Here is a 16,514-nt window from a genome sequence, read left to right as displayed (position 1 = left end):
ACCCTGGTCTTTCCAAGGCGAGAAGAAGACCAGAAAGGATAAGCGAGGGCGATGGAGATGAACCCATGGGCGCCGCTGGACGCCGCGGTAAGTGGGTGATGACTGATGTGATGCTGCGTGGCTCAGCTTCCTGGTCAACAAAGGAAGCGAGAAAGAGCTTAGCAAATTAGCACGGGGCAGTCAGGAAAGCACTACGAGTACTCGTACGGGGTACGGAGCACGGCGGGCAAGGGCAAGATTGAGTGAGTGGCTCAGGCTCAGGCAAAGGCAGCGGCAGTTTGCGCTGGGTAGCTGGTCAATGAATGGCCTTTACGAGGCCACACTACCAAACACCGTTGCTAGGACCAAGCAGTCCCTCGTACTGGTCTGGAGAAACACGGTATACACATGGAATTGCGGTTGGAAGATGGGCGGACGCTGACCGCGAATGACCAGTGGAATTGGCACACTTGGGTTGTAAAGACAGCGAACAAACGAATACACCAGCTCAAAACGGACCGGGTTAGACACACCCCGAGGCAGGAGTCAGGACTCGAGACTCAGGACTGACCAGGCCGACCAGGACCAGAGCTCGCGAACCCAGTGGCACGAGGTACTCCGTACCTATGTATGGCCCTAGGCTTAGAGAGGGGGTAGGGGTGAGGGGCCTTTTTGGGGGGGGGAAGGGGGGCAGCACACGGCTCTAACTAAACCTCGCAGCCCAGAACCGCAACAGGAAGCCCCAGCACTAATCCTATCCTAGGCAAAAAGGCGGGCGTGACGTGATGCTGCTAGATTCGTGGAGCCAGAGTTTTGCCATGCATCACACCTACCCAAGTGGCTGGTGGTGGGTTTACGATGCCGGTACGAGGTACCTCGTAAGTTCAGTATTCGTAAGTCGTAACTTGCCAGAGCCCTCTAGCCATCGGCAGACCTCGCAAGTTAACTTGTTGGTGAAGCAGCTGGCGTCAGTTAGCTTGTGTCCCTTCCACCTAGGCTGGTGAAGGTTGGGCTGCTTCTGGGGCCTCTGCTGCCACTCGCCTTCCTTACCGACCACTCAAGACTTCCTCTTGGAAGCTTGCTGCGCAGCTTACCGCTGGCATATTGACGGGCTGGGAGCTGTAACGGCCGTCACTCCTAGCCTCTTACTCGTAGTTCCATGCTCCTGGTCTCAAGCGTGAGCTTCTCGTTCGAGAAGGCTTCTGCCGTTGAGATCTATCTCGGTTCACGGCACCATCGTCTTTCAGCGGCTATCCAATTCGGCAAGTACATCTGAACGTGGGTTTTCCATGCTCCTTGATCCAAATGCCATCCTAGACGCCCACCTAGTCAGCAGTAGCAGTCCTCGGTAGGTTCAGCACAACCTGACGCTGATGAGCCTCGAGAGGATCCATGCTCCTCGATGCCGATTGTTGTTGTGGCGTCAACTGACACGGACGACAGGCATTTGAGATCGCAGGGAATCTCGTGTCCGTCTCTGAAAAGTCCCCGGGCACCGTCCGCATCCCCGTCGTTTGGGGTCCAGGGGCCTGTAGCCTCCTGCCCTAAGTAAACAACGAGCCATTCGGGGCGCAAGCTCCCCTAGACCGCTGCATGAGATCGCCCAAAATGGCACGTTCTGCGTCCATCATGCCTGTCAGGGTGATGATCATCTAGCTCAACAGGCTGATTAGGTGCTAGACCCACGCCCAGGACCTCGTCCCGGTTGTTCTGAGGGATCGCTCAGACGCCGAGGTGCGCCCATCTGACCCCTGTCGGTTCACACGTTTTGCCCGCTGCAGTGGCACTGCCGCACTGCACATGGCCAAGTAGCTCATGGCACGCACGCTCACATGGCTCCAAAACATATGACGCAGGGAGGCCACAAGCTCTTGGGCCGTTGTGACCTGACCGCCCCACCATCAGTCGATCTTTCCCTTTCGCAGTAATGGCCATCGCTGCCCATCGTCGTCATCATCATCATCATCGCCGCCGTCGTTGCCATCATTGCCATCATTATTCTTTTTCCTCCAATTCAACCGGTGCATGGGAATTGAGTGCTTTCCCAACTTTCCTCTAATTGCATGCATATCACTCGGCCAACAACGACAGGGAACCATAGTTATACGATATATCCAGACTTGGTTGGCACAAAAACCTAGCCTCCAGGCTACCCTTGGTTCGTATTGTCACATCTCTGGCAGTGAGGCAACCTAGATACGCCAATACGACTGACTAGCCAGTGTCTCGCTAACTGCCTTCTCGCATAACTCCGTCCAGTGCCAACGGCACCTGGAGGGAGATTAAGCGCTCTCGGTGCACAGAACTCAGTAGCTCCCTGTTCACTTACCCGTAGTCAACTATTCCAGGGACTCCGCCAAACTCTGTTTTCGTAGGAGCGGCAGAAAATTCGTCAACTTTGGTATCCATCCTGACACCAACGGCAGCCGACCGGGCCAGCCCTCCTTTCAATGCTTTCAACCAAAGGCCTAGACCGATGGCGAGTCTTCTCTATCAATCTAGATCAATCCAAGAGTGAACAATGAGCACCAGGTTATTCTCTCGTCTTCAGGGAAGCTTTCTCTCTGGCAGTACCGAGCACACAGGGATGAGAGTTGGGATCTTGACACCCCAACAGATGTACCACACTCATTTTCGATCACAAGCAGATCATTATGCTCGGTTCTGGAGTGTCTGCATCTCTCATTGCTCGCCCTAATTCTGAGCTACGTGGATAGCCATGAAGATCTTTCAGCTGAGTTAGAACGACACACACGACCACCCTTCCTGAAACACTTGCAGAAATTGCCATGTACCCAGGGGCATAACCGAGAGAATCCTGGATGAAATCGTTCTCCCTCGTCGCCCTTTTCCTTGCTAGTACGGGGCACTGCTAAATGGGTTCTCTGCTGAGAGGTCCAAGCTTTGTTTATGTGCCCTACTCTGTACCATGGAGTATGTACTCGTACCCAGGGAGTCCAGGACACACCTCGGTTCCTTCCCAATTTCTGGCCTTACTCCGTCCTTGTATGTGGCTTGTTTAAAAGAGGAGCAAGCTATGCTATTCACTTGTTACAACGCCACGGGCTTCCCTCGGGATCTTGATCAGCTCCTAAAGCTCTCCATCTGATTTTACAGAACGTGGGAAATGGCCCTTGGACATCAGGCGAGCTTGAGGAAAAAGCAGTGTGGGCCACTTTCCTAGTGCGTATTCTGATTCCCTGCAGCGGCAACCCGCTTCAGGAATTCTCCGAAAGGAGCAGTTCGGGAAACGGCAGAATGGATCGCTGACCGAGCTGGAAATGGCCATAAGGAGACTCTGAAATGACTGCAGAAGCCCAAGAAGTTGGCTCGTATAGGCCAGCCGACATTCCCGATTTCTAGATGGCCTTTCCAATCAAATCAGAGAACACGCCTTCGTCCCTCTTGACGATGCCTTGCAATCTACATCAGGGCACGAGGTCCTAGTGCTGCTTGCAGTAGCTGCTGAGACTGGAAAGGGACCACGCCTTATCCAGAACGGGAGGTCTGTGGAGTGACTGTTTACTCTTTTGGAGGCTTGGTCCTTTGGGTCGTTCTGATTTGAGTTGAGAAGTCTGCCAAACAACGTCAACTTGCAGCAACCCTTGCCTCTACCCATGAACCCAACGCATACCCCGGCCGTCGGCTGCAAGGCCAACCCTGTTCACACCGAGACTGGCATGGTCTACGAACAAACGCGAGCAGATTTTGAAACTGACCGCCAGACACAATTGGAGCCAATGCTTCCTGTGGCGTCATTCCTACGTCCTGTGCAGCATGCCGTGTTCGAGCTGCTTGCGCTGCTGTGGCCTATTCCACTCTAATTGGATCTGCATCTGGTTTAGTTTCCATGCCGCGGGCGTTGTAGATCGTTCTTTTCTAATTGAAAAATTTCGCTAAGCGAGAATGTATCTCTCTCTGATTCGACATGTGCGACACAGCCAGATATGAGCGTCCAAGCATCTCGATCGATCTCAGGCGCCCCGTTACCCACAGGCACAAGCGAAGGAGCGCCTTCGACCATTGGTGCTGCAACGAGGGGTACATTAGGAATCTTGCGGGAAAGCTATGGCCGTCTACGGAGGGTCCTACTCGGTCATAGTACTTGGTAGCTTCCGCTCCCACCGCCATGGTTGTGTGTAAGAGATCGATCGTCCCGTAGCAGCTACCGCTACCATGCGACCAAGGAATACGGACTAGTCGCACCAGAGTCTAAACATCTATACGGATTACCCCTACGGAGGACAAGGTACCCATAATTCGCCCAGCGACACTATCATCTCGTGATGTCGGAGATGGCATCGTATGCGGAACAAGGAGAAGCCTGACCTAACCCTTTCCACCACGCCTATCTCCTTTCAGGTCATTCTCCGGTCGTCGCGTTCGTATTCCGAAGATTCGTTCTCCCCAAGGAATAAAGAATCCAAACCAAATCGGTTGTGTGGCTGTTGTCAGGTGTCAAGCCACAGGGGACTTCCTTGCTCGCCAACCGTCGCCGATCACAAGCCTCGCACAACCAGCTCGGGATCAGCAAGTGACACTTTTTCGGTCCACACGTATGCCCTTGTCTACGAGACTTATGATGCAAATGACCACTGCATTGCATCCAAGCCTCACATCAACGACGCCGTGGGCAGCCTCTCAACTCGACCATGAGAAGAGCCCAGTCCAGAGTCCAGTCCAGAGTACTACCGTAGTATTCGGTCACCGATGCCGTTCATTGCCGTTCATTGCACACACGTGGCGTACGTGTTTACGAGCACATCCCTATCTTGCTGATCAGCAGGTTTCAACCACGTTGACCATGTGCAAACATGGCAAATCGGCCCACGAGATTTCCAGGATCTCAACACGCGAATTTCCAAGCGATTTGTCGATCAAGATGCGTGACAGCGATCTCAATTTCCACGGTAATGCCAACACCATTGCTTTCCTACCCCTGTGTCCCTGCTCATGTTTCCAGGCCGCATGGCGCCTGCACGCCCATGATGTCCGAAGGTCTGAAGCACTGTCGCTATGACACCAAGCCGCTGTTTACCCAAGCGATGTGCAACCAGCGGCCATCATGCTTCGCTTACAAGGCCTTGATCGTCATTCATGCTGAGAATAGCACCTAGAATGTGTAAACACCAGCAGCAAATTGAAAGGATGCTGCATTCATGATGATCCCAGTAGACAGGACCTGTCAGGCCAACCTTGTCTAGTTAGACGAGTTCGCTTCTCACCTGGCCACCCCTCTCTCTGCTGCAAGAAATTCTGATTTCTGCAATCGCCCAAATGACCTAATATGTGCTGGGGATGGAATTGTCAGTATTTTCCCGTCCAGCTGAGCCTATGTAGCGGTTGACGACCCCGCGATCTCCTCCCCCCTCTCTTCAAATCTCAAAACTCCTACATGGATACGAGACTAGAGCAGTGACGTTCAAGTCCCGTGGGCACATCCACACCAGACAATAAAACCATAACCCGTCGCTAAGGGACTGCGATGACAAAACCTTGTGCAAGCCAGGAACCCTCCAAATCACTGAGCAAGCCACAATCTGCTGTGGGCCGCCTTGTAGGTTCCAACTCCCCTCATTTCCCTTCACGCCGCAGGGTTCAGCCACCGACTCCAATCTTCCAACCTTCCAGTCCAATGCCAGAGACCCCGTCCTTCTGGTTGCAGGATATCTTCACTGAGCCTTATTGGATGGAACTGCACCAGCCCGAAGCGGAAACAGACCCAGAAACGGGCAAACGTGGCTAGGGTCGGCTGAACTCAACACAAAGTTGAATGGATCGTGGAGACCAAGCCTCAATCCGAGATAGAAACGCCGAGAGTCCCATCTCGGAACCGGAGGTTCTCACAAGTACTCACAATCACACTCAATCACACACAACGACGAGATGCGATGCGGCATAACCCTCCCATCCCACGAGTACGAGTACCTCCGTACCTGGGTAGCTCAGTAGACTGTCAGCTACCCAACCAAACCAGACGCCGAACCACAATTTTGCACAGGGCTTCAGGCCACAAGTCAATCCCTCGATTTAATTTTCCCTATTGCCTCCCCCTCTGTCGACACATTCTGCACATCATCTCCTCATAAAAGATCGAAATCTCCGCCCACCAACAGGCTTGCTTCCCTCCCGCCCCCACTTCCCCTCCAACCACTCGTGCATCCGGCTTTGAAACCGACCATTCCTGGGGATCTACAGACCACGGATCCTATTTCGCTTCACCGCAACACGACATGGCAAAAACCATGGGCAGGGCGGGGCAAGGAATAAGCCACGTTGTGCAGGGATGCTCGAGCGATCAATCATCACGTAACAAACGTGCTGCTTGGGAGCCGATCCTTTTGATCTACCTCCTTCTATTCCTACTGTTCGACCGGCGAGTCCGGTCGGTCGGTCGGTGGAAACTACGGAGGGTGAGACATATGTATGTCAGCTAGTTGTCAATCTTCTTCCATTGGGAAACCATTCGGCAGTGTACTGTACTAGTATCCTGGATCCCAGTCGCTGTTGACCTGGAAATCCTGTATGCCTGGAATTTTGCTCCGAGAGAGCGAGAGAAAGAAGGGTTGGGGTGACGGTTGCAGGAGGGAACAACCGCTCCTCGTCGCCTTCCCGTCCCCTTTCCCAGAGTTTGGCACGATCGTCGCTCGCATGGCGTGTTCCAACTCGGTGGCCCAGAACCCAAATTGGCTGATCGACGGGAATGGCAGGGAGGACCCTTCTGCCGTGTACGGTCTGCGGAAGGAAGAAGTCACTGCCACTCAACCATTGGAGGTCTTTCGGGACGCAGCAAGCGAGAGTGCCGCCCCCCGTCCATCAGCATCTCCTCTTTGAGGAGATCCGCCATGCGATTGAGTTGGATCTTCCTCATTGAAACAATGGATGGTGTTTGACTACCGAGACCTGGTCCTGCATGCTTCACCTCAGAGGGAAGGGCATTGCATGTACTGGACAACAAGGCGAGTGCCGACGTGGAACTTGAGAGGTGCTTGAGCCCAATCGATAGAAGACGTCCTTTCGTTTGAGAGTCATCCTGCTGCGTTCTATGGCGCTGCCTGGCCGCGGCCAGAGCCATGTCAGTCCGTCCGAGGGGTGCATGTCAAGTCTTCATGCTCCTGGACACGGTAAACACGAGACTCCCAAAGGGATAGCCGTCCGTCTTGAACAGCTCCGTGATACCATGACTGTCGACGAGGAGTCCGTGATTTGCCTGCCATGATAGGCGCACTACACCAGCAGAGCGCTCTCGTCAGTGACCTGGTCCTCACCGCCTCCCCTTCCTTCTCCCTCTTCCTCCTCCTCCTCCTCCTCCTCTTCTTCTTCTTCTTCGTTCTTTATAGTAGTCTACGACGACATACATACCTGGTGAGCCCCCCGACCAAACGGACCATACCCTGTACGTGTAGAGGACTATTGTCTCCACTACTATCGATATAGGCGTGGACATTACCAAGGAGCGACGATCGATTAGTCGAGTATTTCGCGGTATGGAGCGCCGTGCGTCCTTCTGGTCGAGTTTCGATGTCTCGAGAAGAAGGTTAGATGAGTAGTAGTTGAGAGGGTTAGGACGTGTGAGACTACTAATGTGTAAGAGAGGTAGTTAATTGGATGTGCGAATCTGTGGTTGTTCTGATTTCACTCGAGACATTGGGAAACAATAAGACCAGAGAAGAAGAATAACAATCTACGTATCATAGCCGTTCTTGTACAAGAGGGCCACCAACCAAGGATCGAACGACTGGGCTCCAGCGTCCTCCCGTATCCTACGTCCTACTAGGTTACTATTGAGGCGAGGGACGATGATAGTCATGCTGATATTAATGATTAATGATTACTACTAATACTATACTAATACTGCTAATAATACTGCTAATGATGCGTACGGAGAATCTTCATTTCCGTACTACACAGTAGGTATACAAGGCACACACATAGAGGATATCTCTTTGAGTGTAAGCCGGGCGAACCCCGGTGTAGATACGTTTATCTAGGTCAGAATAAGATGAGGCGGGAGGGCGCCTTGTGCCCCGTCCTCGGGAAAGGAGTCGCTTCGCTTTCCCAGTACAATTATGAAGTTTCTAACCTCCAGTGCCGCCGCTTCCCTGTGCGGCCTTTTTGAGGTGCATCTTCCACTCCGCCCTGGCGATGCGCATGAGAAGATCCGGGTCCTGGATGGGTATCCAACTGGTGAGAACCTTCATGCCATTTTCAAAGTCTGAATTGAGTAGGATATCTCGCATGCCGTCGATTAATGCGGCAGAAGTTGCGTGTAGGATGTCGAGAGTGGTGCCGAAGCTGTGCTCACCATCATCTGGGTCTGCTCGTGGGTTTGAGGTAGATGGACGGGTAAGAGGTGATGTGTCGTCACCGAGGAGCATAAAGACATCCCATACGCGCAGCTGAGCGGGGAAGGGGATGGTGTAATTGAAAAGAGTGAGATACCAACGTGTACCATAGGCTGTAGGGTCAATGTTGAGATCGTCTAGCTTCGTTCCAACCTCCCCTTTGCCGAGCCACTGTGTCTCAAAGTCATTTAATGCACTCATCAAGCCGCCAAACCCATGCTTGTAGAGCGCCTCAAGGCCTCGCAGCTCCCACATTCGGACCAACATGACAAAACTCATCTCTTCATCATAGTATGCGAGCAATGTGACGGCTAATGCGGCCATGCCTTGAACATATCCTGTTTCAGCGAAGTGTAGAGACATGGCATGCAACACCCGAAACAGAAGGCGCTGGCCACCTCGATAACGCCGGCGAAACATGATGTGAGAATTGATCGTGCGTGGGACGTCAATATCAATCTGTACATCATCCGGAGAACCACGAGATTGGTAGGTGTGAAACAACGCTATCAGCTCAGAATCTAGGAGGGAGTCTTTGTGCTTTGATGCAGAGGTCGTCAAGAAGCTATGCCAGGCAACTGCCCTCCACTTGTCCGGGATGCCTTTCCAGGCTCGTTCAATGAGCTTGGGAGACGAAGTATCGAAGGTATATGCGCCGGTCGAGCCACTGCCACCACCAACTACGGGTAAGCTCGTTTTGGGATCCTTGCTTTGGAGGACCGGGCGAGCCATTTTCCGCCACTTCTCCTCCCGTTCAATTTCCTTACGCCGCGCCCGCGCATCATCGATATGAATATGGCCATTTTCGATGACGGACTGGGCGGTGCTTGGAAGTGTTAGCATGTCCATGGCGGAATCCATCAAGCGCCTGTTCCTGGATCCAGGAACGGGAATTCGAGATGATGTACTCTTTCGTCCTTGTGATAGACGAGCATGGGCGCTTTGTGAAGTAGAGGGACGCGGAGGTGTATGATCTGAAGTCTGTGCGCTGTGTTTGCTGTATCCAGATTTCGTGGAGGCATGTGCACTACTAGGGCTTCGGCGAAGGGTAAGTTTCCGTCGCGGGGTTTCAGAAGCCAATTGTAAACTTGTAGAAACACGAGTAAGCTGCTGAGGCTTACCGTCGTCTGCCCCATCATTGGGGTCTGTAGGTGCTCGTGCAAGGATGAAACCATAGCGGTCGACATCAGCGTATTCGACATCCTTCCAATCTTCTAGTCCGCCTGCCAGCTCGAGCTCTTCTCGGTCGGGGGCCAAGGATGTATGAGCTGAAGCGGAAGGAGTCATGCTTGGGTGACGAGAGCTGTCGACATCTTCGTTGATATCTGTGGTTGACGTGGCCCTCGACAAAGACGGAATGCTCATGCTTTGATAATCGGTAGACAGAGTTTGCTGCCACCGGGCACCCATTTTGGCAGCGAGATTGGTGCTGGACTCGGAGGGGTGCTGGTCGTCTGTACCTGCGGCATAGAAGCCACGGACTTTTTCCGAAAGCATTTCTTCATCTGCCGAAAGGACCTTGGCAGGCGGCCTCTCGTGTAAAGATCGAGGAGTTGGGGGAGGCATCGCAGTTGTAGTCTGGCTGGTGTTGGGCGCCATCGTGGGCTTTTCCGGGTCTTCCTTTCTCTCGTTGTCCATGATGGGGGCAAGTATCGGAGAGGATTTCTTGTAAGATTGATTCAACCTTCTCCCATCAATTAACATGCTCCCTCTTTTTGAGAACTCGATACTACCAGTCGAGAGTTCGTCCGCGAAGCCACCAATAGGAATATTGATATCCAACGAAATTCCCGTGGGGCCCAAGAGGGTGTCATGTGCGTTGTGGCCGTTCTCTTGCGCAGGTAGTTTTGAGGCTGGCCGTCTCCCGTTGTGGTTGTGGATGGGTGGTTCATTGACTCGAATGTGAGGGATGCTGACAGCGGCGGACGGCAGACTTATTGTGGGAGATTTGGTGGTATGGAGACTCGTCTGAGAGTCTCGGGCGGAAATTGAAGAGGCGGTGTTGGTGCGGAGGACGTGTCCATCCTGTGCGGGTGCGTGAGACCGGTATCTGTTATTGGATGAGGTCGACGCGTTATCCCCAGTAATTGTCGTTGTTTGAGAGTAGGAGGGGTGGTCGGGTGTTTCCGAGTCCAGGTCAGGGATTCGATGTACAGAGGAAGAACTGAGCAGGCGGACGGGAGGCTTGGAGGCCGTTGTGGCCCCGTATGGAAGGCCTTGAAGATTGAAGTCGAATTTGGAGGTGGAAGTTGAGGCCGACGCTGGTAAGGAGGCAGTGGTATTCGCGTGAGACTGGGACTGATGGTTGGATTGGGACTTGGAGCGCAGGCTCATGATGGCCCCAGTCCCGAGTCAAGGTGAATAGATGATAGCGGTGATGGTGGTGCGGAATCAGGGGCGCAGTCACGGACGGGGATGAAGACGGGGGACGTGAAGGGAGGCATGGGTTGGATTGGGAGGCGGTACAAGGTAAGAGGATTCGTCTTGCCGTTTTTCAGCGTCACCTGCAAGTTGCTGATTGCCTCTGTTCTCTGTGTTCGATTTTTGTGGTGGCCTGTCTCCCTGGAGTAGTGATCTTTCTCTGAGGAAAAAAACATTCGAAAAATTTACTCGTAAGTTGTTTTGATACCTAACTCCCATTCTAGGAGTGAAAAGGGGACACCGACGTCATTTTCATCCAGAAGCGAAACGAAGCGAAGTTGACGGGTACCAGTCGATCAATGGGCCAGGGTCCGCTCTGGCAGTAGGAATACCGAGTACAGTAAATATACATGTTTGGCTTTCTCTACAGGAGGTTTTCCAGTCGGCTTCAGTAGACCGTTTGACAAGTTCGGCAAGACTATATCCATGTTGTAGTACGAGACCTACCCCAAGGCAGCCAGATATATGTCCAGTCTTGGCAACATGGTCTTGCATGCCGTAATACCAGATAGACCCGTGGTTTTGGGGGTGAAGTAGAGGGCTGGATCTTGAGACAGCCCTAGAGAGGAGTGTTTACCAATTGGACGCGTTACCAGAAGAGGGGATCATGCAAACGTGAAAATACACGAGTATACTAAGTACATCAAGGACGGTGATATGGACAGGGTCCTTGATAGTAGGGCGGAGCAAATGGACCTGCGGCTGTAGAGAAATGCTTGGACGTAGTTTCACCTCCTCCAGCCCAGATCATCCACAGTAGAAATAAGAATGGCGGTAGCCAACGGTTGAAAGTGAATATCTCTGAATGATTGCGGAATCTAGCGTATATGGCCTCCGAGTCCTCCGTTATGCAATCTATGTAAGTTTTCGTGCTGTCGTCTTTGCTCCGGCGGCTGTGGCGGTGGCTGCAGCAGCAGTGGACGCTCCGCCCCGTCAACCGCCCAGTCCGCCATATTCTGTCCGTGGGGCGGCTGAACAACGAACGTACCTATGAAATGTAAGAGGTACTGCTACTAAGTGCTAGATACCCGGATTGAGTACCAGAACACTTACTAGATTAGGTACCTTCGCTTCCACAAGCTGCACCGAGTCTACAGTACATAACACCATTCGCAGAGCCTGATCGATGTTGGTTTTCGTGAAATGTGTTCCGTTTTGGCCGCACCGCGATTCGGGCATTCTGATCTCCATATTGTTGTTCAACGCTGGCTCATGGCTTGCGCAACACAATGGCAAACTATATGGAAATATCTTTGTGCCTATGTGTCGAAACGCTGGCTGGCATTTCCACCCGAGTGGTCCTTCCGTAGGGCGTGGCAGCATGTGCTGGTTGACGGTCACTAATCGGCTTCGCCCCTGGCCCAAAAGGTATTCATTCAGCAGCCGGCGTGGCTGATCCCTTCACCGTCTGGCTTGTCTGACGATGCGAGTCCCTGACTCTCTGCTCACCTCGTGCGAGATCTTACTATTTCTCCTTCTCCTTCTGCATTTGCTTCAGTGTCTATTTTCTGTCTCTGCTGCTGCTTCTGCACTGCTGGTGAGCTTTGAATTCATCAATCGCATTTCCACTGAAAAGTGCCCTTCCCCCAAAAGTGAATTTGTCGCTCGGTTGTTCTTGCTCTACAGCAGTACTGCCACGAGCAAAACAGAATGACTACAATCATGCTGAGGAAGAACAACGCACTCCGGATTGTGGAGGAGCAGGCTCTATCGTGCTCTCCAGAACCTACCTCAGCAAAAGAAGACCCTAACCAAACGGCCTCCCCCCCCTTTGTTGAACCCTTCAAGCCCACATATCGCTTCTGGCTGGTTTTCCTTGCATTTGCTGTCCTCACTGATGGTCGCCATCGACTCGACCTCACTGTCCGTTGCATTATCAATCATTGCACAAAAACTACAGGGCACCGCCATGGAAGCCTTTTGGGCCGGTACATCATTCTTGCTGGCGAGCACCGTGTAGGTTCAAATTTTTCGCACTACTACTCTCTTCGTGTCCGAGGACTATGATATGGATCGCGCCCTGAGTGGTAACCAAGGCTTCAAGGAGAATTCCAGATCCTCTGACCAAGAACCCTCCGTGTGATATCGCAGACCCGGACTTTAGATTCATGATATACCTTAATAAATACTATTAGTTAGATGAGGCTTCAACCGAAATAATGTGACATTGCTGATTGATTTCATTCAACGGTCTGCATTCGCGGTTGTGGCAGAGTTGCTGTTCACCTACCCTTTGCCGGCTATTCTGTGGCAAAAGAGGATAGTGAGGATAAATGGAGGAGTAGTTCTGGACAAAAGTAGAAATGGAGCTAGAGTGGACTCGGCCGAGTCAACGAGGCCCTTCATGGTTCCCGAGGCTATGTTATCAGTACGCGGGACACAACTAATATGCATCTCGTTATCCCACCAGCGTCCTGCAGGACAAAGGTGATAGGGATTGGTAGAGGCGATGCAGGCTGTCCGCCGGCGTTTCTGCTTCAGCAGAGCATAATCTACATCATATCAAAGGTGGTTTGAACGCATCCAGGTCCACACATGGGAGTGAACTCGCTGTGGTCATATGATCCAACGACTCACTTCCGACTAAGGACAACGATATGTGGAATTCAGTCACCTCTCTCTTCTCCGAAACTTCACACAGGATTACCGCGTACGCCCGGAAGGAACGAGGCCATTATGTTAGTCTAGCTTAAATTGGAATTTGAAGCCGTGTCGGAATGGCCTAGTTGGGCAGAATTCCCGAGACTCCCTGCTCAATGATTGGCTCGCGAATGACCACCTGGATCGACCTCCACCATATTTCTCGCGGTTGTCCTTATCTACTCGTTCAAAATCTGACGATCAGCGACTAAGTCCACGCCTGACGCGATAACAGAGACGTTTGAGGTTTCGGCGCTGGCAAACAGATCTGGACACGATTGTCAACCTATCGGAGTGATTGACGATGGCCTGGTAGTTATGAAGAGCGCTGGAAGCCTGTCACCTTCGACGTGCTCCTCATTCATTCTCTTGTGAACGTATCATGTTGTCCGTCCGGTCCTCATGCGGCTGTTCGGGTTCGCTCAAACAGGAAATACAGCCATGATATCCATGGTTGGCTTCAGAGGAGTCAGCGCTTGCTCAGATTATCAAATTCCCATCAGTTTGACCGTTGATCATCCTCCATCAGTCAGGCATAAATGAAATGGGTTCAATGTCTGTACGAGCTTGCTGCTATCTCTCCACTGCTCTTTTCCATTGCTACCAATTTTTCCCTTCCAAGCCTCAGACAAGATGAAATTGGAATACAACAACACATTAGCAGGTCCAAGCTCAACAACCGTGGCATCTGTCCTACCCACATTATACCTTCTCGAACCTATCAATTTCGATGTCATCCTCGAAGATGATGATTTGGATCTTTTAGGTCACCAGGTCAGAGTACAACTCACCGGCACCGTGCACGTGGACAGATACGAGACCATTGTTCGGCATGGAACACCCGAATTCGCAGCTCGCCCCATGCACACCGATAAATTTCTCGATATCGCTAAGAGCTTCGTTATTCACGCGAAAAGAAGTACCAACAGTATCGACCTCACATCGCTCGGCGTGGACGCGTCCCAGCTTCCCTCCTCCCTAGATATTATGGGTCACTCGTCTCATGATGAAGATGGCTTGATACCATCCACGGAACCACCTGTGTTAAGGATGTCAGTGAAATATATAGTCAAGGTGGCAACCAAATTGCAGCACGACCGAGACCGAGAGCTTCAACGAGAGTTTAAGGCTCTAGGGACAAGTCTCAGCGAGAGGGAGAGCCATCTCGAGACTGCAATGCGCTGGTCCGAAGTTGGGTATACCGAGACGGTGGCCTTACAGCGAGGCACTACGATGTTCCCTTTGTTGAAGGCACCGCATCCCTGTCAAATGATGCAGAAATCTCTCGCCGTTAAACTGTTAAGTTACGAACCATTCACAGTCCGACAGCAGTCAGAATTAGCAACAACGAGAATCATGCTCGACCTAACGTTCAACGATCCTCACCAAGACGCGGCCATACCTCCCTGCATCAAAATATCCGCAGACTGGGCACTGCAACCGACAACAGAAATCCTCAACGCCTCAGCCAGGCAACAAGAATTCATATGCATGCGCCTCGACGATCAGGGTGTATTAAACGGGAAGAAGCAAAAGATGGCTGCCCCAACATGGGTACGGGAGTTAAGATCCCGGTTTGAGGGTACGACCTGGACAGCAGCTGAGCAGGAACTATCCATCGCAACCACAATCACCTCAACGCTACCACGGCGCTTCCTCACCCCGACGTTCTTCACGGAGACACTTCAACACACCTATAACTTGAAGCTGAAAGTCTACTGTCAGTTTCCAGGACGAGTCTTCGGCCACGCAACGCACAGTTTGGATTTCAATCTCCCAATTGTAGTGATTTATCAGGCTCCCGGGTATACAAGTGACCAATCACCCCCGGACTATTCGGTGTAGAAAGACTTGATCTAGCTGCAGTGGCCTATATATCATTCAAGTTCTCCTTTAATCTGAATGGGAGTCAGTACATGGGGCCCCTTAGACTGGAGTATCGTCATAATTCTTGAAGGTGTTTATTCAACCAAAATTTAGCCCCGCTCACATCCGAGACTACAAATCTCTACCACTGGGTGGAAGCAGGGTTGGGTTGCCATAGTACTTACGCTGTTCCTAGTGTCAGGGGTGGAGATAACTCAGGCTCGCATGTTCTGCTTTCAGACATTCAGCACGCTCGTACCAGGTCTCAGTCTTCACATCGGAATAAGCTGCAGACTAGTCAGAGCCGTAACGGTATTCAGGGGCAGTGCAAGAACCCAAGGAAAGGCTGGCAGGGGGCCATAGGATATCACGAATCAGTGGCAATAGAACAACATCACTTAAGTTTCTCTCCGAAGACCATTATCTAGATCCCTCGCCATCGAGCCTCATATGGTGGGGTGACTCCGCGTGCGGGGGCCTGACACACAGCGAGTACGACCATGTTTCGTAGTAGGCAAGGAAGTATGGAATTCTAATCAAAGATATGAAGCCATGAAACCATATACTGACCTGTTATCCCAGAACACCACGCTGCAAACCTCCCATTTCCAACGCACGGCATGGTCATCCGGCGATTGGAAGTGTAGCTCGAAGAAGTCGCGGAGCCTATTTGTTTCCACAAGGGTGAATTGAAGTTTCCGAGGTATGGCAGCCGCACCACAATTAATTCGCATTTAATCCTTCGATAAGGTGCTTCATGTGGTCGCTCAGGATATCATATAAGCTACATTGAGATACTCATAGAGGGTTTGCGCATCTGGTATCTCTTCTCGTTCTTGACTCTCTAGCGAAAGTACTTAGCTACCTACTGATGCAGTGTCACCGCCTACTGGTGGATGCTCTTCCATTCTCAGGAGTGAGTGTGACGGGGCTAAATGATGGTCAAAATCGATCAGGGACTCCCAGTCATTCCTGGCTGCTAGGTTCACTATCGGTTAATTTCGAATCATGTTTCGGTGTGGAAGTTCCCCGATTGCTGCAAAGAACCAGCCGTTCACAGGCACATGAAGTCGTAGACTTAACCTGGGTGCATCTTTGCTGACTCCACGACGATCATCCGTACTTCCTTTGATGATCACATGCTGGACTCGAGTTAGACGGCGAATTGATTGCCACGCGGGACGAGATCATACTCTTTGATTGTGCAGTTGAACGATTTCTATCATTGAGCTAATCGAGAATATAGAGACTTATACTTCACCT

The 16,514-nt window shown here is 51.8% G+C and overlaps 1 protein-coding gene across 1 annotated transcript; it reads right to left on the bottom strand.

Annotated features, from left to right (window-relative positions):
- Window positions 1-8,057: 8,057 nt before the first annotated feature.
- Window positions 8,058-10,658, bottom strand: A1O9_02349 (uncharacterized protein; the record flags this gene model as incomplete). The annotated part of the gene is made up of 1 exon (XM_013407923.1): window positions 8,058-10,658. The coding sequence occupies one exon, from the start codon at window positions 10,656-10,658 to the stop codon at window positions 8,058-8,060; it is 2,601 nt and encodes an 866-aa protein (XP_013263377.1).
- Window positions 10,659-16,514: the final 5,856 nt, after the last annotated feature.

The sequence above is a fragment of the Exophiala aquamarina genome (assembly GCF_000709125.1).
Source record: "Exophiala aquamarina CBS 119918 chromosome Unknown aczIA-supercont1.2, whole genome shotgun sequence".
NCBI lineage: Eukaryota > Fungi > Ascomycota > Eurotiomycetes > Chaetothyriales > Herpotrichiellaceae > Exophiala > Exophiala aquamarina.
The sequence above is the reverse complement of the archived record's forward strand: the minus strand, read 5'-3'. Positions and strand labels throughout refer to the sequence as shown.